This window comes from Monodelphis domestica, chromosome 6, assembly GCF_027887165.1.
Source record: "Monodelphis domestica isolate mMonDom1 chromosome 6, mMonDom1.pri, whole genome shotgun sequence".
Classification (NCBI taxonomy): Eukaryota; Metazoa; Chordata; class Mammalia; order Didelphimorphia; family Didelphidae; genus Monodelphis; species Monodelphis domestica.
The window spans coordinates 232,537,699-232,561,363 of record NC_077232.1 but is presented as its reverse complement, the minus strand read 5'-3'; the positions used below and the strand labels follow the sequence as shown (position 1 = coordinate 232,561,363).

Below are 23,665 nucleotides of genomic sequence, written 5' to 3'. Positions count from 1 at the left end.
TAGGCGGCTCAGAAAAAGAGCTGGGCTCTGGTTCAAATCTAGCCTCAGATACTTCCCAGCTGTGTGACCTTGGGCAAATCACTTAACTCCATTTACTTGGCTCTTACTACTCTTCTGCCTTGGAAGCAATACTTAGAATTGGGTCTAAGACAGAAGGTAAAGATTGTTTTGTGTTTGTTTTTTTTTTTAGACCTACTAAGTGCCCAGAACTATGCTAAGCTTAGGGCTGCAAAGGCAAAACCAAAAATATGAACAAACCAAAAAACCACCTCTGCCCTCCAGGAGCACAGATTTTATGGGGGAGATATATGCAAGCAGAAAATAATAACAGGTAAAATGAATACAGAGCTTTAAAGTTTATAAGACACTTTACAGATCTCTCATTCAGTCAACTTAGCTTTCAGGTTTAATCTTCATTATTCACCATTTTCTCCATCACTTTCAACAACGTCATATCAAACTGGGATTCCCAAGGCGTAAACTCTCACCCTGAAAATGTCTCTGTCACAGCTGGTTGAGCTGGCTCCAGCACACCCCTAGAGGGATGGAAGGGAGCCACTGGCATTGGGGGGAGGGTGGGACTGGGAAAGGCTTCTAGCACAAGTTGAGACGGAAACTGAGGGCAGCCAACAGTGAGGAAGGAGAGCATGAACAGGCATGGAAGAAGAGCAAGAAGACCAGCGACCCTGGAAGAGTTGCAGTTACCTGTAAGGTTGCAGAGTAGGAAGGGACCAGCTTGTGTAGACTTTAAAAATCAAACAGGATTTTCAGTTGGATCCTGGAGAGTTTAGTCACTGAGGCTTGTTGGGGAGTGTATGGAATGGCCCTAGACCTTTGTTTTAGAAAAATGGCCTTGAAAAAAAAGTTCTCATAAATCTTTATCTTTCCCAGGCTAGACATTGCCATAAGATAAAAAGCCTTGATTGTGATAATCTCTTCGTAAAACGGAGTATTTAGTGCTTAACCCCCTGGCTTAAGGGTTTTTATTATATCCTTTGTTTGAAGAAGGGATAGCAATGGGGCAGAGTCCAATTTCTTTGCTGTGGAAAAGTTGGGTGGAAAGTTGTTTTTCTAGCATTCATGCATTCTAAGGGTCCCTTAGCAGGCAGTTAAAACTCTTGCCACCACCTGCTGCCTTGGAGGAAAACCTTTCTGTTCCTCCTGATCTAAGGACTTTTTAAAAATTGATTTATATTTGCTTTATGCTAAAGCATCACCCTCTGGGTAAGCTGCCCTGAAAAGATGTCTGTGAGCCCTGCCTCTACAGAGTCCTTGGGTCCCTCTCTGTCTTGCAGTGAGTAAAGAGTCAAGGAGAAGAATTCTCCAGAGTATTTCTCCTCCTGTTCCTTACTATTCTGTTTTGGAAAGGGATCAGCAAAACTGTTCCTTTGGCTGCTACCTGCTTCCTTTGACAGGTGGTGAGTGGTGGCCCCATAGGCCTAACAGGGGACACATAAAGGTCTTGTCCTTGTCATTGACTGGGTTCTTTTAGGACAGCAGTTCAAAAACTCTTTGGTTTCAGGGCCCTTTTACTTAAAAATTATGGAGCACCCCAAAGAGCTTTTGTTTGTGAATGGTATAGCTAAAGGTATTTGCCACATGAGGCATTAAAACAGATTAAATTTTAAAATATTCATTAAAAATAATAACAAATCATTACGTTAAATAACATTTTCATTTTTAAAACTAATTATATTTTTCAAAACAAAAAATGATGAGAAGAGTAGCATTCTTTCACTTTGCAAATCTCTTTAATATCTGGTTTAGTAGAAAGCCATGCCTAGAATTCTTCTATCTGCTTCTGCATTCATTCTGTTGTGATATTTAGGTTGAAGTCTGTGGAGAAAATCTGATCTCTTGTTTTAATAGGCAAATAACACCTGAGATTTATTGTGAAGAGTTTTGACCTCAAGGACACCCTTCAAAGGTGGTGTTTTGGTTGAAATATATATATAAAGAAAATCTGGCCCTACACAGGCAGCTCGGGAGCACAGTGGATAGAGAGAGTGGACTCTAGAGTCAGTAAGTCTGGAATTCAAATTCATCCTATGACACTTACCAACTGGTGACTCTGGGCAAATCATTTAACCCTGTTGACCTCAATTTCCTCATATAAAAAATGAGCTGGAGAAGGAAATGGCAAGCCACTCCAGTATCTTGGCCAAGAAAATCTCAAATGGGTTCATGAGGAATCTTACACAACTGAAGTGACTGGACAAGAGATATGTAGTTGGAAATGAGATGAGTTATTTTAATAGGTAAATAATATCTTAGAATTATTATGAAAATAGTTTTGATGTCAAGAAACATTGAGAATCATTTGAGAAATCATTAGTTTTAGGAATTCGAAATGTAGCCTCTAGATACAGTAAGAAGAGAATTACAAAACCAAGGTCTACATAGTCAACAAGCATTTATTATGTATGCATCTATTACCCCAGCAGGGCACTAAGTGGAAACACTGAGGGTGCAAAAGACAAAATATCCAGGAACTTGTTGTAAAGATGAGGAAAAAAAAACAGACGAAACCAGATGAAAAAACCAGATGAAACTCTTTGGACATCCTCGAATCTTGGACCTACAACTAGAAAAAACCTCTGAGGTCATCTTATCCAACTTCCTTATTTTCCAGTTGAGGAAACAGTAGCAGAGAAATGTTTACGGGATTTCACAGAGAAGTCTTAAGAAGCAGAATCTGTTCTGAGCCCCATCTGGAGAAAGAAAATGTGACCAAGAGAGAGGACATCAAAATAAAGGAGATAATGACCTAATCCAAAACCCATTTGTTAATCCCTGCCTTTGTATAAAAGAAAAGGAACTGAGCAAACTGTCTAGAAGAGAGAGAAGTGAAAGATGAAATTGCAAAGGAGCTTCTGTTTACTTTTGACCAGAGCTGGTAGAGCCCAGCATGATATAGTTCACTCCTCCCACATGAGTTCTCCTTCCTCTTCAATTCACAATTTCGCTAATTTGATCACTGTTCGCTTTTGCCAAGAACCTTGGAGTTATATGACTCTTCCCTCTTCCTCATTATATGGGACACTTGGTCCTTTTTTTCCCTCTTCCTTCCTGCATCCATTTGCACCCCAGCCCATGTTCTCATTACATTATATATGGATTATTGTTCTTAATCTTCCTAAATCCCTTTCTGCTACCCTCCCCCCAATATGTGGTCATCATTTCATTGTTTTATTCCCCTGTTTAAAGAATACACAGGGGTTCCCTATTGATTACCACAAGTCTGAACTTCCCAAAACTGACCTAGAACATTTTTCTTACTTTCCTGTCTTCTCCCACCACCTCTCCTTTATAGCTATTAATTTTAGGACCTCAGTTCATCTAGTTCAGCCTAAGCAGAAATTAATGTCTGTAATATTTCCAACCTCTGCTAGGATAACCCTTGGCTTCGTATTTCATTTTGTTCAATTTTATAAATTGTTGGGAAATTTTTCTGTATATTCAGCCAAAATATGCCACTCTATTTCCCGCCCGTTGTCCCTTAACTTACCTACCAAAGGCAGGTAGAGCATGTCTGACCTCACTTCTGTGTGGGACATACCATCAACTATGACAGAGATCACACCCTTGGCCTGACCATCTCTTCTCTAGTCATACCATCCCTAGCTTGCACACTGCTGGACTGCCTTAGCCAGGGAGAATCACCCTTTCACTGGGGCTTCTAGATTCCCTAAAATGTGTTGATAAAAGTATTAAGGAATAAGTGGAACAAGTTGTGAGGGTACAATTCAAGTTCATTTTTTGGGAACTCAAGTTAATTGCTTTCTTTCTGTACTCATTGCAGCATCTTAACCTAAATGCATTGTCTTGTTCATTATTGCATGGGTGTTGGTAGAATATAAGCTCCTTAAGGGCAAGGAGAGTTGGGGTTTTGTTTTTGTAACCTAGTGCCTAGCCCAGTGCCTTCTCCACAGTAGGTGCTAGTTAGCTATTTGTGTTGGATTGGAATGACAGAATAGACTGTAAGCTTCTTGTGAGCATGCTTTTGTATCTTCTAGTTCTTGCCTCAGTAACATTTAGTCTGTGTTGACTTAGAAAGCAAGATACTAATTCTATAACAGTGAAGCAATTCTGATTTTAAATTTTTTATTAATTAATTTGTTTGTTGGTTACATGAAAATTCCCAGCTATCTCACCTCCTCTCTTCCCACACCTCACCATAGAAAACATCACCTGACAAAAAGATATATATTTATATGAAGTATGTCTTTTGTGTTTCTATTTATCAGTTCTTTCTCTGGAGGAAGGCGTTCACAAGTTATTCTTCATGTGTTAATTCTGTAGCTGTAACTCAGATTTTTGATTGGTATTTAAAAAATAATAAGTCTAGTCTTGGGAATTTGGGGAGGTGTCACTTCAGTAAATGAAAAGTTACTTAGCTTAATATTGATCTTAAAACAAACACACCTTGCTTCAAGTCTTTGAATGGAAACAATTTGCTTGCATGCCTTCTATGAAGGAACCATTTCTTTCATAGAATATGCAATCAGGAGTATGCTTTAATGGATAATAAATTAGACTTGAAGTCGGGAAGAGGTGGGTTTAAGTATAGTCCCTGATCAAGGTTGTCATTGACCAAATGACACTGGTCAAGTGTTTCTGGGTAGGTCACATGTAACCTTTTGATGAATTGCAGAATAGTTGATCTATATTGGAAAAAGGAATTTCCTCATTAGGAACTCCTTCCACAAATGAAATCACAGATGCTGACTTTATCTCCCCAACTTCACTCTCCAAAAAAGACTGTACGTGTTCGCAGGCATGGAGAGAGAAACAAGGGAGGGAAAGGAGAGAGATAGACAAAGACAGAGAGACAAAGACAGAGACAGAGAAAAATCCATCTTATATGCAGAGGCATCAAACTCATGGACAACAAGCTATTTACACTCCCTAGGTGCCTGAACCAGATTAAAATGTATTTGGGAAATAGTTGACAAAATAAATAAAAATGCACTATAATATAGAGTGTTAATTTGTGATTTTCTAAGTCAACATGTGGCCCATGGGGATCCATTTCTTTAAATTAAAAAAAAAACCCTTATGTTTTTTCTTTAGAATAAATACTGTGTATTAGTTCCAAGGCAGAAGAGTGGTAAGGACTAGACAATGGGGGTTAAATAATTTGCCAAGGGCCACACAGCTAGGAAGTGTCTGAGGCTCACTTTGAACCCAGGACCTCCCATCTCTTTGGTCTGGCTCTCAGTCCACGAGCCACCTCACTGGACATCCCCCCTTCCCCCCATCCATTTCCAATCGACTTTGACACTGTTGGTCAGGAAGATAAAGGATCATAGATTTCGAGCTGGAAACTACCTTAGAGGTCATTTAGTCCTAACCTCTCTCATTTGATAAATTAGGAGACTGAGGACCTGAGTGTTTAAATAACTTGTGCCAGATCATAAACCCAGTAAGTATCTGAGATAGGATTTGAGTCCAACTCCACTCTCTATGCTTCACACCACATGGCCTTTCCAGGATAGGCATGAAGACAAGATCTGTGATTTTTCATTAGTATAGAGAACTTCCAATGATGAAAGTTCTTCCACCATTGCAGGTCAGTACTGACTCTGTAACGGAGACTTTGAGAGGATTATGGGAAACCCTCCAGGGTCATAGACATAGTGTGACCAAGGAAGCACTTGAACCCAAGACCTTGTGGCTTTTGAGGCCAGCTCTGTATCAATATACCACATCAGCTCTCTGCCTTTCCAGACCTGAGTTGTATAATATGTGTTTGTTTCCCAAGAGATTTAACTGAGCCAAATAGAATTCCATAGCTTCTATTTTTCACAATACCCATGGTAAAGAACAAGTGTAATATAAGCTGCTCCTGCTCTTCTCCCACCCTTGCCTCCTTTCCAGTGATACTGCTGAACTGCTCATTTTGATTACAAGAAGCAACAGTCTCCAGCCCGCCCTGATTTAGGTCATCTGCCAGCCACACAGCAGGGTGACGAAGCACAAGCCCTGGGCTTCAGAGTGTTCTTTGCTGGCAAATTGAAAGAACAGCAAGCCCACAGTCCGCCTGCTGCTCCCTTGTTCCCTCCCTTACGCTCCAACTCTGCCCAGCTAGTGGCAGACAAAAGGGGAGCTTTCAGCCTTCTGTCAATAGGCCATTGTACAGAGAAGGGAGTAGGTGGGGCAAAGGATGGCAGCCTCATGCCAGCTTGGCCTGCTGTGTTAAGGAAAGATGGAAGGATTTCTTAATTTGTTGCCCTGGCCTGGGGAATGGTGCCACACTATTGAAGTGTATTTGTTTGAGTTAAGTATTTAGTGACTTCTGCCCTTCACCTTAACAAGATGGGGAGAGACAGACAGACAGACAAGAGAATAAGAGAGAAATGCAGCTACAGAATTATATACCTTTAACATTCTGTGACGGTGAAGGACAAAAGTCACTAAATACTTGGCTCAAAGAGAAAGAGGAAAAAAGAAACATGTAGTTTACTGATCTTTGTGGATGACCCTGAAGCAAGAAAATGCAAGTGCAAGAAGCAGTCTTTGCACAGATCCAAGGATGTCTTTTTTCTTGTTGTTTGGGACAAGTGATCCCAGGGGTGACACTTAAGGGTTATGGTTAGTTTTAGCATTAGTTTTGTTGGTATACAAAAACTCCAGGTTAGGGAAACCCCTTCTACCAACCAATCAAATATTTATTAAGTACCTACTATATGCCAGGCACTATCCTAAGCAAGCTGAGGATACAAAAAGGCAAAAAGGAGTCCCTGCCCTCAAGGGCATAGTCTAATGGGGGAAAACAACAAGAAAACATATATATATATATATATATATATATATATATATATATCAAGCTATATACAGGATAAATAGGACATAATTAACAGAGGGGAGGCATTGGAATTAAAGACGGATTGGGAAGGCTTCCTGTAGAACATGAGGTTTAATTTGGGACTAAATATGTTAGACTTGACTGAGTTTAGAAAAATGTTTCGATAGCTAATTAAGGTAGAGCTTTCTACAATATAGTTCCTTTAAAATACTTTTATATTCCATAGAATGCTACCTTTCTTTACTTCTCTTCTCTTCTCTTCTCTTCTCTTCTCTTCTCTTCTCTTCTCTTCTCTTCTCTTCTCTTCTCTTCTCTTCTCTTCTCTTCTCTTCTCTTCTCTTCTCTTCTCCTTTCTCTTCTCTTCTCTTCTCCTTTCTCTTCTCTTCTCTTCTCCTTTCTCTTTTCCTTTCTCTTTTCTTTTCTTTTCTTCATCTTCTGTCTTAGAATCTATACTAAGTATTGGTTCCAAGGCAGAAGACTCAGGGCTAGGCAACTGGAGTCAAGTGACTTGCCCAGAGTCATGCAGCTAAGAAGTGTCTCAGACCAGGTCCTCCTGACTCCAGACCTAGTTCTCTATCTATTGTGCCACCTAGCTTCCCTTACATTTATTTCTCAGCTAGATATGAAGTAACCATTTTCTCTGTAATTTATACCATTTGAGCAGTGCCTGGAGCACTAAGAGAAGATTCAGTCATTTGCTCAGGATTGCAGAGCTAGTACTTAACAGAGATTGGACCTGAACTCACGTCTTACTGGCTCTGCAGCCTTCTCTCTATCCATTAGCCCATACTACCATACTAATTTGCGACCTTTGAATTCATCTTCTCTCCCATCCCCCTCTTTTTTTTCCCATGGAGGAAAAAAAAAACCAGTAAACTTTCCTGAAGTTGTATATCTTGAAAGTTCCCTTTGCCCCTGGTTCGAGGGAGAAGGGACTAAAACCCATTGTACAGCAGAATTAAACTGGAGTTGGGGGAGGGGGTATTGAAAGGACAGTGAGTTCATAGGAACAGGATTCTAGAGTTTGGAAGCCTTGAAAACGCTAGGGAAAAGACACACTTTATAAGCTTTATAAGGTACCAGGCTACTGGGGCTCAATTCTCAGGAGCTTCACACTTGACTTTTGGGCCTTTTCCACCTCTCCTTTATGTATTATTTTCCTCCATTAAAATATAAATTTCTTGAAGGCAGGAACTATCTATTTGTGCTTCTAGAGTTTTAGCACAGTGGTTGGTCCATAGTTAGCACTTAATAAATATTTATCTATCCGATGCATCCTTTTTCATTGTTTGATCTCATTGAAGGGTGGGTAGGTAGCACCAGAGTGCAGAGTGACTTGCCTGGAGTCAAGAAGATTCATCTTCTGAGTTCAAATATGATCTCAGACACTTACTAGCTGTGTGACACTGGACAAGTCACTTCACCCTGTTTGATACAGTTTCCTCATCTGTCAAATGAATTAGAAAAGGGAATGGCAAACTATGGCAAACTACTCCAGTGTCTCTGCTAAGAAAATTCCAAATGAGGTCATGAAGAGTTAGAAGCAATTGAACAGCAATGACCTTGTAGAGCAAGTCCTTTCAACTTGCCCCTGGGGAAGGGGAGGAAAACAACATTAATTAAGCATCTGCTATGTGCCAATCATTGTGTTAAGTGCTCTACAAATATTATTTCATTTGATCCTCACAACAACCCTATTATGATACCCATTTTCTAATTGAGAAAACTGAGGCAAGCAGACTAAGTTGCTTGCTCAAGGCCACATAGATATTTGTCTCTGTCTGAGGCTGAATTTGAACTTGGATCTTCCTGATTTCAGGTCCAGTGCTCTGTCTACATTGCCACTTAGCCAGAAAGCTTTAGTTTTCTCGTGGTAAAACCTGTAACACCACAAGTTGCAGTACCTTCCTCACTGGGTTGGCATTCAAGTAAAGGGCATCCCAAATTTAAAGCACCCTACAAATAATACTTATTAGCATTATTTACAAATGAGGGAATTGAAGCCTGAAATGGAGGTGATGACTTGCCTATAGTTAACACCCAGGACAGAATCCAGTTCTCCTGAACCTGACCCTTTAACCCCTCTGATAATCCATCCAATAAATCCAATAGATTTGCCTGTGCAAATTTCTTTAATCAGGAGTCATGCTACAACTGCTTGCTCTATTTTTCGTGATGCATTCCTCAGCCCATCGTTGCATTCTGTCATTCTGGGCTAAAAAGGAAATAAATAAAGAATGCAAAGGGAAAATGTAAACTTGATCAGACCCAATTGTGGGACTGGGACAGGGGTAGTCTGAGGAATAAGGTGAGGTGGGAAGGAGAAACCTTCAGCCACCCTGCATCCACAGAACACACCCAAGACTGATAAGCCTTTAAGCTGATTGAGCTATATTCTTAGCAGACTGTCCAATGATTTGTGTGCTTGGGTTATAAATTTGCCCAGAGGCTGCTACTCTCCTAGTTGGGCTGAATTGGAATGCCCCTAGACCGATCATCCAAGCAGACCCAGTGTTTCAGGTAACCAACAGGTGAGAGACAGCCTTGACCCAGCTGGCATATTCCCCGCCCACTTAGAGGTCCTCCTAGGATGGCTGCTTTTTGCATCTGTCCAGCAGCTTTCTTTAAGTGCTGAAACTCCGGAGTTGGATCAGACTTAAGCCACTGCCCGACCGCTGAACATTAGGTAAAATCGCAGTTTCTTTTCCTTATTTGTTAGTTTCTCAGTTGTCTCTTTTCCTTGAACTACATAAAAAGTTCTTTCATTTCTTTTGAATGTGTGATGGTGTTCTTTAAATGAAGAAGGAACTATTGCCTTGAGCCTTAAATAAATATTTGTTCTGTCAAGTTTGTTGGGCACAAGTGAAAGTAACTGGTTGCAGTTGCCATTATCACTGGCTGATGCTGGGGAAACTTCTTGGGTAGAGTTTTAGGAAGCAGAGCTAGAGGGGCTAGCTATTTCCTCTAGCATTCTGAACTTTGAGCAGGCTGTTAGGTGTTCTAAAGGAAGCCCTAACCTTCCTTCATTGCTGTGCGCCAGCCTTTGGGTACTCTTGTTACCCCAAAGGCTTAAAACAGCATTTTGTGCCTTCTGATCAGCTCTGCTCAGGGCTGATCCTTTCCGAAGGAATGGAGGAAATAATTGCACAGCTTTGTCCTGGGGTTGGGATCTGCTTGAGTGGCCCAAGTTCGCCCAAGACAATATTGTGTCTGCTTTTACTAATCACTTTTCATAATGGAGGGGTGTGAGCATGTGTGTTTTGTTGTTGGGTTTTTGTTTGTTTTTACTTTTTGGTTTCGGAGTAGAGAGGGAGTGATCTGCTAGTCTATTCAAGCCTTTAGTGCTGTCAGAGGAATGTTCCCCAGGTGGTTGGGAGGGGTCAGATAATGTAGGAACACGGAATGTCAGAGCTGGAAGAAAAGCCCCTTTTCGAGATGGTCAAGTGCACACTCTTCCATCACAGTTAGCGGCCAAGGCTCATGCAGTATACACAGGATCACAGATTAGAACTAGAGGAAACCTTAGGAGTGATCCAATACAAATTCCTCATTTTACAAATAAAAAAACAGGCCAAGGAGGTGAGGTGACTTACTTAAGCCATCTATGCCATAAGCATCGTTTGTAAGATTGTACACAGGTTGTCTGATGCCAGACATTGGTCTTGCATTTCTTGCTCCATAGCCGATATTGATTCTTTACAAGTAATTCAAGAATTCCTTCTGCTCAGGATTTTTAAAAATGCTGAATTGGCACCGTTTGGCAGTGTCTATTGTGGTTAAATACATTTTAAATCACTTCCAAGAAAGGCTGCTTATCATCGTCATTGGGTTTTTTTTTTCTTTTTAAATGGCCATTGTCATTTTTTTAAAGAATCTGAGAAAAAGGAGAACTCTCTGTTACTGGTATCTCTCACTGTCTGTGGGTGGGGCAGTGGGGTGACTTCGCTTTACCATGGTTGGTTCATTTTCCCCTCCCTCTGGGAAGTCAAGTATGAATTTTGGCTGCTAGTTACCTTTAGCCTAGTGGGCAGCTACTAGAAATTCTGCATGTGATTAATGCCCTAAGAGACCTTGAAGGTTCAGGAAAGTGCCAGCTGAGCTGACATCAATACTCCTTAACCTCCACCCATCCTTCTGTTCTTACATGTTCTCTGTTCTTCCCATCAACCACTGGGAGCTTTTCTAGCATAGTGGTTTCTTAAGAGGTTTAGTGAAAAAAACATTTGCTTACCTGAACCTTGTTTGTCATGGAAAGCCCATTTATTTACCTTTTACAATATTTATGGAAACAAAAAATGGGAGTTAAAAGATGAAGGGAATATCTGATCATAAGAGCTTTCTATTAATTAGGAATGCATTAACCTAGTAAATACCATACTGTGATATGAGGTTTTTGTATTTATTTTTGGCAACCAAATACTAGTATGTTAGGAAATGACGTTGTGAATTTAGGTTTAAACAGGGTCAGGCCAATAATTTTCTTTCCAGTTTAGAAATTATCATGTGACTTGATTGTTAGAGAAAACTGCCCACTGCTGAAATGTTGTACTTTAAAGTGTTCTGCTTTCCATCAGTCAAAAGAAAACAACCAGAGTTGGGAAAGGGGTGTTAGAAGACAGAGAAGAACTGTTGAATTGAGAGCTATTTGCTTATGTTTTATTTATGGCTTTTAAGAACATTTTCATTTCCAAATCTATCCTTTTCCAATCCCTTGTAACAAGAATGATAAAGAAATGAAGTAGGAGAGGAAGCGGTTCAGCAAAACTAGCAGGCCCGTGAGTCATGTGCTATTAATTCTACCTTTCGGTAGGTACAGTAGGCTGAAACTTTGGGCCATATCCCCATCAGGAATTCTTGAAATTGCAAATGGTGCATATTGTCTGCACTCTACAATTAGGACCTTGTTATATGCTCTGCTGTTCTCTAATTGCATCTAACAGCTCAGGACTTTATTGTAAATTGGCTTGTTTACTAATCTGCTTCCTGTGTGTGTCTTGACTTCTCAACAATATTAGCATAACCTTGAAAGCACTTTTGTATCCCTCTGTGGCTTAATAAATGCTTGACTTGTTGCTTAAAAGTAGTAGGTCCCAGCTGTTCCCTGGCCACTTGATAAATGCCATCTTAGATCAGGCAAAGCATAAAAACCTCTTGACAAGGTAGTTACCTCAATGATTTCCCAGTCTCCCTATTCATTTCAACTCAATCTAACCTTTTGTGAAGAACTTAGTTTCTTCCCTTGGTAGGTTCTGTGCTGCATAATGGAGTTACAAAAATGAAATAATTAATCACATATTTTTTTCTAGGTACTGTGTTAACTGCGTAGGGTGCAAAACCCAAGAGGAAACAGTGAATTCTCTTAGGAAGCTCATAGTCTAATGATGTGCACACATATAAATATTTACAAGGTAGTTTGGGGTGTAAGGCAAGCTGGCAACTGGGAGGTGAAGAAAAGTTTCCTGTAGAAGGCAGTGATTGAACTAAGTCTTGTAGGAACCAAGGAATCCAAGAGGTGCCAGGCAGTAAGAAGGAAATGCATTCCAAAGATGGAGAATAGTAGGTGCAAAGGCATATAGAGATGAGAAATAGAGTGTATTTGGAATAGTGAGGAGGCCCCTGTGGATGGATTCTGAGTGCAAGAAGGCTGGCAAAATAAGAAGGGGACAGATTGGTAGGGGGCTCAGTGGATAAAAAGCCAGGTCTGGAGGTGGGAGGTTATGGGTTCAAATGTGACCTCAAACACTTCTTTGTGACCCTGGGCAAATCACTTAACTCTCTTTGCCTAGCCCTTACCATTCTTTGCATTGCACACGATACGTGGTATGGCTTCTAAGACAGATGGTAAGGGTTTTTTAAAAAGAGATTGAGATGCCTAATAGTAGGGAAGGTTTTTTTTTTTAGAGTCAGTAGGGAGCTACAAAAGTTTGGGGTATGAGGGAGGGGTGATATGACCAGACCTTTAGAAAGATAAGACATCTGATTATACTTTTATGGTTTACATTTTTTTTTGCTATTATTTGCCCCTCTATTTAAGGGTCTCCTGCCTAAACATCCTGAATACAGAAGAAATAGAAAAGATACTTGCCTAAACTCACTTGAGAGGACATGAGATTCAAATAAATTCATTTTCCCTTTTTGAAACTTTCTAAAGCTCTGATAAAGAAGAGTCAAATAAGTGGCTTGAGGTTTTGACCACTGCTGTCTATGGCTATTCCTTTGGCTATGCTGACATCAATATTGACTCTCTCATGTTGGGTGAACAGAGATTTAGGGAGAATAATAATAACAGCAGTTAACAAAGTGTTTGAGGTCTGCAAAGTGCTTAGCAGACATGATCTTGTTTTTTCTTATAACTACCCAGTGAAGTGGGCAATATTATGACCATCCCCATTTTGCAGAAGAGGAAACTGAAGCTGAGAGAAATCAAGTGACTTGTCTAAGGTCACACAGTTAATAAATATCTAAGACAGAAACCAAAGAGAGGCCACTTATTTGAGCATGGAGCAAGTACAAGATCACCTTAATGTTCTTAAAGGGAATTTCATTCACAAGGAAAGAAAATGACTCAAATTATTTCTTACTTTGACTTAAGGCTGGGAAATTATTTCTGTTAACTTCTGATAGGAAAATTAAAGTCTATTTGGAAAAACATCCGAATTATAGGATTTGAAGCCATCACAATGACTGGTGAGCCTCTTATTGATTCAGTTTAGGTCTGTGACTTTAGAGATGGAAAGGAGGGGCCTTTGGGACCACCTAGTCCAACCTTTTGATTTTTACAATGGGAAACTGAGGTTCATGGATGGAGTCACACTGTCAAATATTGAATTTGTTCCTTCTTTTCACACAGAATCTGGCCAAAGGAACAACCACAGCGGGGCAATGCAGGCTCATGAATTGTTTCGATATTTTCGTATGCCAGAATTAGGGGATTTCCGACAATATGTGCGCACTCTCCCAACCAACACACTCATGGGCTTTGGCGCTTTTGCTGCACTCACCACTTTCTGGTATGCCACAAGACCCAAGGCTCTGAAGCCCCCGTGCGACCTCTCCATGCAGTCTGTGGAAGTAGAGGTGAGTCTGGGGTCCAGGGCAGGCTGCCCTCATCTGTCTGTCACTGAGCCCTTGTGGCTCTCCATCTCGGGATCTTCATAGAGTAGTTTGAGGCACATGTGGTCATCCCCTGGTAGCAGAGACCAAAACATAGAGGAGGGCAGGCAAACATATTCAAATGGAATCTCTCTCCATCTCTTAAATATAGTTCTCTCTGTTTATCGATATCATATATATAATATATCTTTGTATCTCCATCCCTATCTAACTCTATCTCTCTGTCTCTCTATCTATCATATCTTTCTCTCCATCTCTTTCTCTCCAGCTCTATCTCTTTCTCTCTAAATCTATCTCTATCCACCTTGGGGAAGGAAAAGCTTAACTTTCTGCCTTATCTGTTCCTGAAGCCAATCAGAAGACTAAATGTGAACCAGATAATATCCTGGTCTGTTGGCCTTCTAGAACTCAACTCTTGATTGATAAAAAAGAAACTTTTAAAGTCTCTTAAGAAGAGGCAGCTAAGTAGCTCAGCAGATAGAGGCTGCCGGACCTGGAGTTGGGAAGACCTAGGTTTAAATCTGGCTTCAGAAACTTCCCTGCTGTAGGCATGTTACTTCACCCCGTTTGTCTAGCCCTTGCCCTTCTGTCTTAGAGTTGTTACTAAGACAGAAGATAGTAAGGCTTTTAAAAAAATCTAACAAGAACAGCTTTTCTGGATCCATACAAAGAAGGGAAAGGATAGCAATTCAGTTGAGGGGGGGGACAGGAAATACAGAATATCTTTAGTCTCTCTTCATCACTTGCAAATGATTTGTGTGAATATGACAAGGTTTTGTTGTAGATACGGTGAATGGTGTGGCTAGCAATTGCCTCCATTTAAAATTGCTATAAGTTTATTCACTTTAGAACAAGGATTCTTAAGCTGGGGGATGTGAAGGTGTGTTTTTGATAGCCGGATCCCCAGATAATTGGTATCCTTGGTAAACTTGTGTATTGTATTTTATGCATTGAAATATATGATCCTGGACTTTACCAGATTTTCAGGAGACAGAGAGACAGACAGACAGACACACACACACACACACACACCACCTCCACAACAATAATAAAGCAAAAGAAAGTTAAAAATCTCTGCTGTAGAATAAAGTCTTGACCAACCTTTGTCTCTCTGAATCAGTCTGGAGACATCTTCAGCACTGACTAGATGCTACGAAGATCCCTAAAGATAATGCTGGATGGTCATTTGGGCCCTACTTGAATATGAGGCCACTTCAATATTAGCAGAGCTCTTCTTAATGGATTTTTTACATTTTTGGTATTTGTGAGAAATTGGTGTGTGTGGACAAGAAATTAACAAAAACTTAGAGGAAATCAATCTATTTCATTAAGGATGAATTCAGTGCCTCTGAGCTCTTGCTTTGAGGGAGCCAAGTTCTAAACCCCAAATATTGCTTATTTATATCTAGGGTGTAAATAAAGAACAATGTAATAATTTTCTGTAACTTTTTCTTCAGTCTTGCCTTCTGGGTAGTAGTCATATTCAGTTAATTAACTTTCCCATTTGCTTGGTTACATTATTGCAGATTCTGGCTATTTGCCTGAAATTTGGGGTAGGGGAGACTTGATGGGGAGGGATTCTTTGCAAAGAGTACTTTGGCACTGGATAAGTCAGGGCTTTAGCCTTTAGCCTTGCACATTCCAAGGCTTTTTGCTTTAGGATGATGTCAGCCCTACTCTGCAGTACAGATGACAAGCATGTTTAAATTGCGGGACTACAACCTAGACTTGTGCTAAGCAGTGGCTTAATTCTACCGTGATTGTCTTCTCATCTTCTTAGTATTGCTGTTGAATGATTCTTAAGTCATAAAAGCAAATTGTGGGGCAACTGGGTGGCTCAGAGGATTGAGAGCCAGACTTGGAGCCAGGAGGTCTTGGGTTCAAATGTGGTCTCAGACACTTCCTGTGTGACCTTGAGCAAGTCACTTAGCCACTTTCATCTAGCCTTTACTACTCTTCTGTCTTAGAACCAATACACAGTATAAGACAGAAGGTAAGGGTTTTTTAAAAAAGTAAATTGGAGTTTGGTGGCAGAATTGGCTCAGAGGTCATTGAAAGCTCTTTAATGTCTTTTCCAATCCAACATATTCCCTTCATTCATAGATTCTGATCCTGGCTGATTTGCCATTCTTAGATTTTCCTCGTAGTATTTAAGGATTAATTCAATGATCTCATTTAACTCCAAGCTGTAATGTGTACAAGATGCATTCTTCATCCATTTGTCTTATTCTGTGTGGATTGCTGGGGTCCCTTTTCATTAACTTCTGGCTCTAAAATTGTGATGTTAGGATGTTCTCATGGAGGCCCAACATGCTTTGTTTGTGTCTTTGCTATCTATCTTCTACAGGGAACTGTGCTTCTGTTTGTACTTGGCATAGAACATCCTTAATAATAATAATATATATATATGATAGTTATATATGCTACAATATAATAATGACTTTTAAAAAAAACCCATACCTTCTGTCTTAGAATCAATACCAAGTATTGGTTCCAAATCAGAAAAGTGATAAGGACCAGGCAATGGAGGTTAAGTGACTTGCCCAGGGTCATTATTGCTAAGAAGTATCTGAAATCAAATTTGAACCCAGGACCTTCTATCTCCAGGCCCGGCTCTCACTGAGCCACCTAGCTACCCCCTTAAATGAACACTTTTGGAAGCTCTTGTCTTGTCTCTTTATGCTTTGCCTGATATTAATTTTGGGATTGTTGAACAAAATTTTATGGCTTATCAGGCAATATTGTATACACACATGAGGAAGAGAGGCACTGAGACAAAACAAAAAGAGATATTTGGTGAGGGGGAAGAGAATAGGTAGTAATCAATAAAGTAGGCATGATTTCATGCTCCTTGAATTTCTCCAGAAATTGCCAGCGTGCATTCAGTTGTGGGGATGAGGGAGGGTGGCGGAGGGAAACACAGCAGGGAGTGGAAGTCCCGTTGTTGCCTTGGATTGCCCGACATCCTTTGGAAAAAGTCAACAGTTTGTCTGGGATCTCAATACCCAGTGTTGTATGCAATGTGGAACCCAAACTGGGTTCCTCTCCCTGTCCTAGTAGGACCTTACTGTATAACCTGGGGCAAAAGGGAAAGACCTCTAGCTTCCAGGAATGGTCTGTGCAGACCTGCCTCTTGTCTTATATTCTCTGAAGGCACCACCTAGGAATATATATGTGCATACACATGTACAAATACTCAAAGGTTTTCTAAAATGAGAAAGCAAGCATTGTGGGTCTTAGACTTGAATTAGAAGATTCAGCTCACAAAGAGAAGAAGCTAGAGAGGGCCCTGGCTAGATAGCAGATTGAAAAAACATCTGCAAGTGCTCCGGACCACAAGCTCAAGTGATTCACAGAATTCCCATCCTTGGAAGGGAGCTCAGAAGTCGTCCAGTCCTACCTGGACCCAAAGTAGGAACTTGCCTAGAGCCCTCTAACCAGGAGCTTTTGCTTCAAAATATCAAATGAGATGGAGCAGCACATTCTCCTTTCTGATGGTTTTCATTGTTAATAGAATAAACATTTAACAGCCTAGGGGGCAACTAGGTAGGTAGTTCAGTGGAAGGAGAGCCAGACCTAGAGGTGGGAAGTCCTAGGTTCAAATGTGACCTCAGACAAGGCCTAGCTGTATGACCTTGAGCAAGTCACTTAAATTCAGTTGCCTAGCCCTTTACCACCCTTCTGCCTGGGAACTGTTATTTTGTATTGATTCTAAGACAGAGAGTAAGGAGTTTTGTTTTTGTTTTAAAGAGTCTACTATAGAAACCCAAAAGAAAACATATGATTTATAACTTGTTAATATGAGTATATGATTTGGGGTTGTGGTTTTAAAAGATTCTTACAAAAATGAATAATAGGGAAATAGGTTTTGAGTGATAATACATGTAAAACTTAGTGGAATTACTTGTCAACTTCAGGAGAGGGGTGGAAGAGGGAGGGAGACAATATGAATCATGTAATCATGGAAACATTTTTTAAATTAAATTATAAATTAAAAAATTAAAGAGCCTACTATGTGTCAGATTCTGTGCTAAGAAGCCCTGGGGCTATAGAGAAAGGTTAAAAACAGTCCCTGCTTTCTAGGAGCTCACCATCTAATGAGGGAGACAGAACATAAATATATAGATACATTTAAGATAGAAATAAATATATATATAAACTATCATATACATAATTAATTTAGCTATACAGTATCTATATGTACAGATGTATATATGTTCCTTTGCACACAAACTTACAAGTAAATGCAGCCATACCTTGTTTTATTGCATCTTTTACAAATGAAGATTTGTGGCAACCCCACATCAAGCAAGCCTGTTGATGCCATTTTTTCCAACAGAATGCTCACCTCAAGCCTCAGTCACATTTTGGAAATTCTCACAATTTTTAAACCTTTTTCATTATTAGTATATCTTTTAGGGTGAGCTATGGTCAGTGATCTTTGGTATTATTATTGTCGTTGTTTGGGGGTACTACAAACTGCCCACTTAAAATGGTGAACTTACTTGATAGATGCTGTGTGTGTTCTCCCTGCTCCATCAATCAGCCCTTCCTTGGTCTCTCTCCCTCTCCTCTGGCCTCCTTATTCCCTGAGACTCAATAATATTGAAATGAGGCCAATAAATAACCCTCCAGTGGCCTTTAAGTGTTCAAGGGAAAAGAGGAATCAATCAATCTGGCAATCTTCATTGCTGTCTTATTTTCAGAAATTGCCCGTCACCCCAGCCTTCAGCAACCACCACCCTGATCACTCAAGCCACCAACATAGGGGCAAAGCTTAGATGACAGCATTTTTATCAACAAAGTATTTTTTAAATTAAAGTATGCATACTTTTTTAGACATAATACTTGCATACTTAATAGGCTGCAGTATAATATAAACACAGCGTTTATGAAACCAAAAAAATTTGTATGACTTGATTTATTGAGAATTTTGCTTGATTGTGGTAGTCTAAGACCAAACCCCCAATATCTCTAAGGTATGCCTGTATACATGTTTGCATGTATATGTATGTATGTGTAGATATAACACACACCTTTCTTCATGTACTGGAAGGGCTGCCCTGTGCAAGTTGGATTATTCTTGTTTTCTTTGGCTCCAGAGACTGGAACCAGGAGAGCACCAGGGCAAAAAGTGCCAAGAGACAGACTGAGGCTGGCTGTCCAGAAAAACTTCCTTCAAAGGTTCCCATCCTTCTCTACTGTATGTACATGTGTATAAATATACATATACACACATATATGTACTTTGGATAGAAATATAAGTATTAATGCATATTTGCAAATACTTATACCCACAGAGTAAATAATCAGGAACCCAAGAAGGAAGTTTTTCTTGACCTCCTGCTAACTGTCTCTTGGTACCTTTTATCCCATTGCTCTCCTGATTCTGCTCTCTGGGGCCAAAAAGAACAGTTCTCTCCTTGCACAGGGCAGCCCTTTACTACCCAAAAACTGTTAGCCTGTTGGCTCTGATTCTTCTCTAATGTCAGTATCACAAACCCTTGAACTGTTATCATATGGCATGAACGTATAGTGTTCCCCTTTCCCTATTGCCCTGCCCCCAAGTTTCTCTTCTAGATTGTCAGCATCCTTCTAAATCTAGGTGTTTAGACTCTTCTAGACTTAGTCTTCTAGATTTAGTCTGGCTTGGATGGGACCACGGTATTGTCACTTCTGTTGGCTTTCTTGGATGTTCTTTCTCACTGCTGACTCATATTAAGCTTATACTCCAGGTCTTTTTTGAACAAACTGCCAACCAGAAATGCCGTCTTGTACTTCAAAGTTTATCTTTTGAAACTAAGTGGAAAGCTTTTAAATTTAATCTTTTTCCTTTTCATTTTAGTTCAATGTTCTGGCCTATCAAGATCTATCTTTAGCCCATATCTTTTCATTTCTCCCCATAAGAATAGCATGAGAGGCTTTATGCTTTACTAAAATGTAGGTCAATCACATCTACAGCATTCTCTTAATGTACCAAAAACATAGTCTTATCCAAAAAGGAAATAAGATTAGTCTGGAATGATTTGTTCTCAGTGAAACCCATACTTGCTCTTCTATCATTGTTTTCTTTCCTAAGTGTTCACTAATCAACCCTTTTAATAGGATGTCTAGAATTTTTCTAGGAATCAATCGATTTATATGCTCTGTAGGTTTGCAGACTCTGTTCTCTTCCCTTTTTTGAAAAACGGGACAAAATTTGTTCTCTTAATTTCTCTTTGTTTATCTTGTTTATTACTCCTTGTTAGCCTCTTCTGTCCTTTCCATTCCTTGGCAATGAAAACAGACAGAAAGGAAGAACTAATTAACTCTCCCCTCTCTGTGTCATTAGTTGTTGTCTCATATGCCACAAGGACAAGCATGATTCCTTCTCTGATCATCTTCTTTTCTCTAATATACACTTTTTGTTAAAATTTATATAAGTTTTTTTAGTTAAAATTTATTTTTGTTTTTATATATAATAATTAAATATTCAATATAACAATAGCATGATTTATTATAACTATGTAATAAATTATGATAAATATGCCTACCCAAGAGAAACAAATTCTCATATTAGCTATGTCCAAAAATCAATGCCTCATTCTTCTTGCCTTCTCCCTCTCAGGGAAGCAGGTAATAATGATATAGATTGTATATATACTACCATAAAATATATAGTTCATCTTGTTGTAAAACAAGACACATAAGAGAAAATATAACTTTTTAAAGTCCTTTTTTTTAATTCCATAGCTTCTGTTACCAATCTCAAATAATTTCATGCTTTATTACTATTTTATGGGAAACTTGGCCATATTTTTATATAATATTTTGGGTTTTTTAATTACATGAATAATTTTCAACATCTGTCTTTTAAGATTTTGAGTTCCAAATTCACTCCTTTCCTCCCTCCCTCCTTCATTAAATTTAAGCAACTTGATCTAGGTTATATATGTGCAATCATACAAAACTTTATTCCATATCAATCATGTTGTGGAAGAAGACCCATAAAAAACAAACCAAAAACCATGAAGAAAGTAAAGTGAAAAATAGGATGCTTTGATCTGCATTCAGACTTCATCAGTTCTTTCTCTAGAGGTAGATAGCATTTTTCATCATGAGTCATGACTACCTTTTTTTTTTAAGATTTTATCTAAATATCAGAAATTTCATACACTATACCACTCCTCACCAAACCTTTCCTTTTACAAAAAACAATAAGCAAGCTAAAATATCCAGTGTAAAATGACTAAAAATGTATATACTATTCTGTTCTCATAGCCAGCCCCTTCCTCTTTACTATAAAAATATTTTTATTAACTATTTTCTTTGATTTTAACTGTTTTTCAAAAGAATTTTAGAATGCAACTTTCCTTTATTGATCTTTTCATTTACTTTGTTGTTATTCTTTTATACATTGTCTATTACATTTCATATTCCATAATTAAATCATTCCCTACTTGATGAACACCCAATGATTGGTTTTCAGTTGTCTAAATATCTTTTGATTTCCTTTGTAATCTGTGCATTTTATTTGATGCACTTAAAAACATAATTCAGAAAAGGAGTCCAGAGATTTTATCAGACTGCCAAATGGGTCCAGGACTCAATGAATGGTTAAGAGCCCCCATCTTTTATTTTGATTTTGATAGTGTCCCATCTCTTTCCCTCTTGGACTGACTTCCCCTAGGAGAATTTTAGTCTATGATATCATGATCCTCCTTCTTGTGAAGTCCATGAAATATATTCTCCTAAAATCAAATCTCCTAAAATTCCAGGTTCTGCCCAGTTTTTCCTCTTTATTTCAATCACAAATTCTAAGATGGAGGAATACGCGTTTCCTAATTGTTGAAAATAAGATCCATGATAGAATTTTTCTTTAGTGGTTCTTCCTTTTTGAAGGATGAAAATATCATTAAGGCAGGTCAAGAAGGTATTAGCTGCTTTGGTTTAGTGGAGAATGTGCTTCAACTACTGAGTGCCAGATTTGTGATATATTTCATAGACATATTTCCTCTTTCCATCTAAGTAGTATGATGTATTCACTGATGACTATATCTGACAATGTACATGACATTAATGATCTATCTTAGTTGGATATTACCATAATATTTTTGTAAACTAATTCTCGCTCTCGCTCTCCCCTCCCCTACTATTTCTTTTTTTCCTTCTAATTTTGTGTGACAGTACTGTATATAACCTTCAGTTTTACTCCTCTGTATGTTTTGCAGATAACCATTTCCTACATTCATGCTGTCCTTGACTACTACTTCTCTCTGTTTAGCAAGTAAATATTTAAGTAGTTGAGTGCATTTGGGAGCTTTTCTGGCCACTTCTTTATGGTACTAATTAAACTTTCCTTTGATCATCTTTTTTCTAAGAAATTTAGCCATCAGGGCCATGACTTGACTTTGACTCTAATAGACTAATAAGATTATTTGAACAGATCAGGTTAGACCTCTTAAATCACATCCTGTGCCCCTTGATCCCTATCCTTTCTGATAATTTGTGCTAATGTTGACCTTTGTTCTATTTGATGGTCAAACAGCCTCATTGGTAGTGACCTTTGTGTTAATCATTTCCTGTCAGTTAAGCTGAGACGGATGTTTTGTTCTTGCACCTTCCAGCTCTCTTCTTTAAGAAATTATTCCGGTTGGGTTAATGATAGTCATATCAAAAAAAAGAAAGAAGAAAAGAATCATTTAAAAATACAAATAAGAGAGCAAAAGAAAATATAGAATGGGACCTAGTCAAGCAAAGTTGGAACTGCCATGTTAAATCTGAAATATATGTGCTTTATCAGCTGTATGGAGTAAAGATTCACAGGTTCATACATGGACCTCTTTTTTTGTTCATTGCATGTCCATGTTTGCTAATGCCTATCAAGTTTAGAGAAGAGAGAAAACATTTAAAATAATTATTCACTATATCTAGATATGAAGCTTCCACATAGTCTAAAGCCTTTGACCTTTTTCTTTCTTTTCTTCTCCTTGAATCATATTTTTCATCATCGTCCCCTGTACCCACATTGGCATGGAAGCCACCAATAACAAGTTACATATTGAATTCATTTGGAGGACCTTGTTAAGTTCCTGACAGAATTTCTCTGTTTCATCTTCTCTAACAGATGTCAGTGCAATTTAGATGGCAAATTTCTTTGTGATTGTCCTCTGTTCTGTGCTTATCACAAACAGTGAAAGGACCAATGGCAAAGTTTCCCATGAAATGTTTCTTTCTCCCCAGGATCACACAATGAAGCTGAGTCTTTCCAAGGTGAACCTGTTAGCCGTGCTTCCTGTTAGCAGAAACTTCTTTGTCTTTTAGCATAATTTCTAATGAGAATGCCAACGTGGATGTGATTCATTTGCTCCAGTAGTCTATCATCTCATTTGGTCTTTGAGCAAAGATACCACAGTTAGAGGATCAATAGCACAATGAATGTAGATGGTGTAACAGTGGATGCCAGTTAGAGATGGCTGAGTAAGTTAGGTAGTGGGGAGGATGTAGAGAAGGCATTCAGGTGATCCTTTTGCAAGATAAATATTTGAATATGAAGTAGAAAGGAAGTGAATTATTTTTCAAAGCAGTTACTAGAGTTGTAAAGATTTCATTGAAAACCTGTGATTGTTTTAAATATCATAGGTGAAGAGCTTGCCAGCTAGGAAAATTATCCAGAAGAGGTTCAGAATTTTCTGGAAAGGTGATGTGAAGTAATAATTAGGTTAAGTAATATTCATCACCCTTTGAGACTCTCAATTCAGGAGG

At 39.0% G+C, this 23,665-nt stretch overlaps 1 protein-coding gene across 4 annotated transcripts in view; it reads left to right on the top strand.

Annotated features, from left to right (window-relative positions):
- ACSL1 (acyl-CoA synthetase long chain family member 1) overlaps window positions 1-23,665 on the top strand; it is a 98,735-nt gene that overhangs the window by 15,764 nt on the left and 59,306 nt on the right. For all 4 annotated transcript variants that reach the window (XM_056802958.1, XM_056802959.1, XM_056802957.1 and 1 more), the window contains exon 2: window positions 13,659-13,885. In XM_056802958.1, the coding sequence (XP_056658936.1) occupies window positions 13,691-13,885 (195 nt within the window). In that variant the 5' untranslated portion in view covers window positions 13,659-13,690. The remainder of the gene's footprint in view (window positions 1-13,658; window positions 13,886-23,665) is intronic.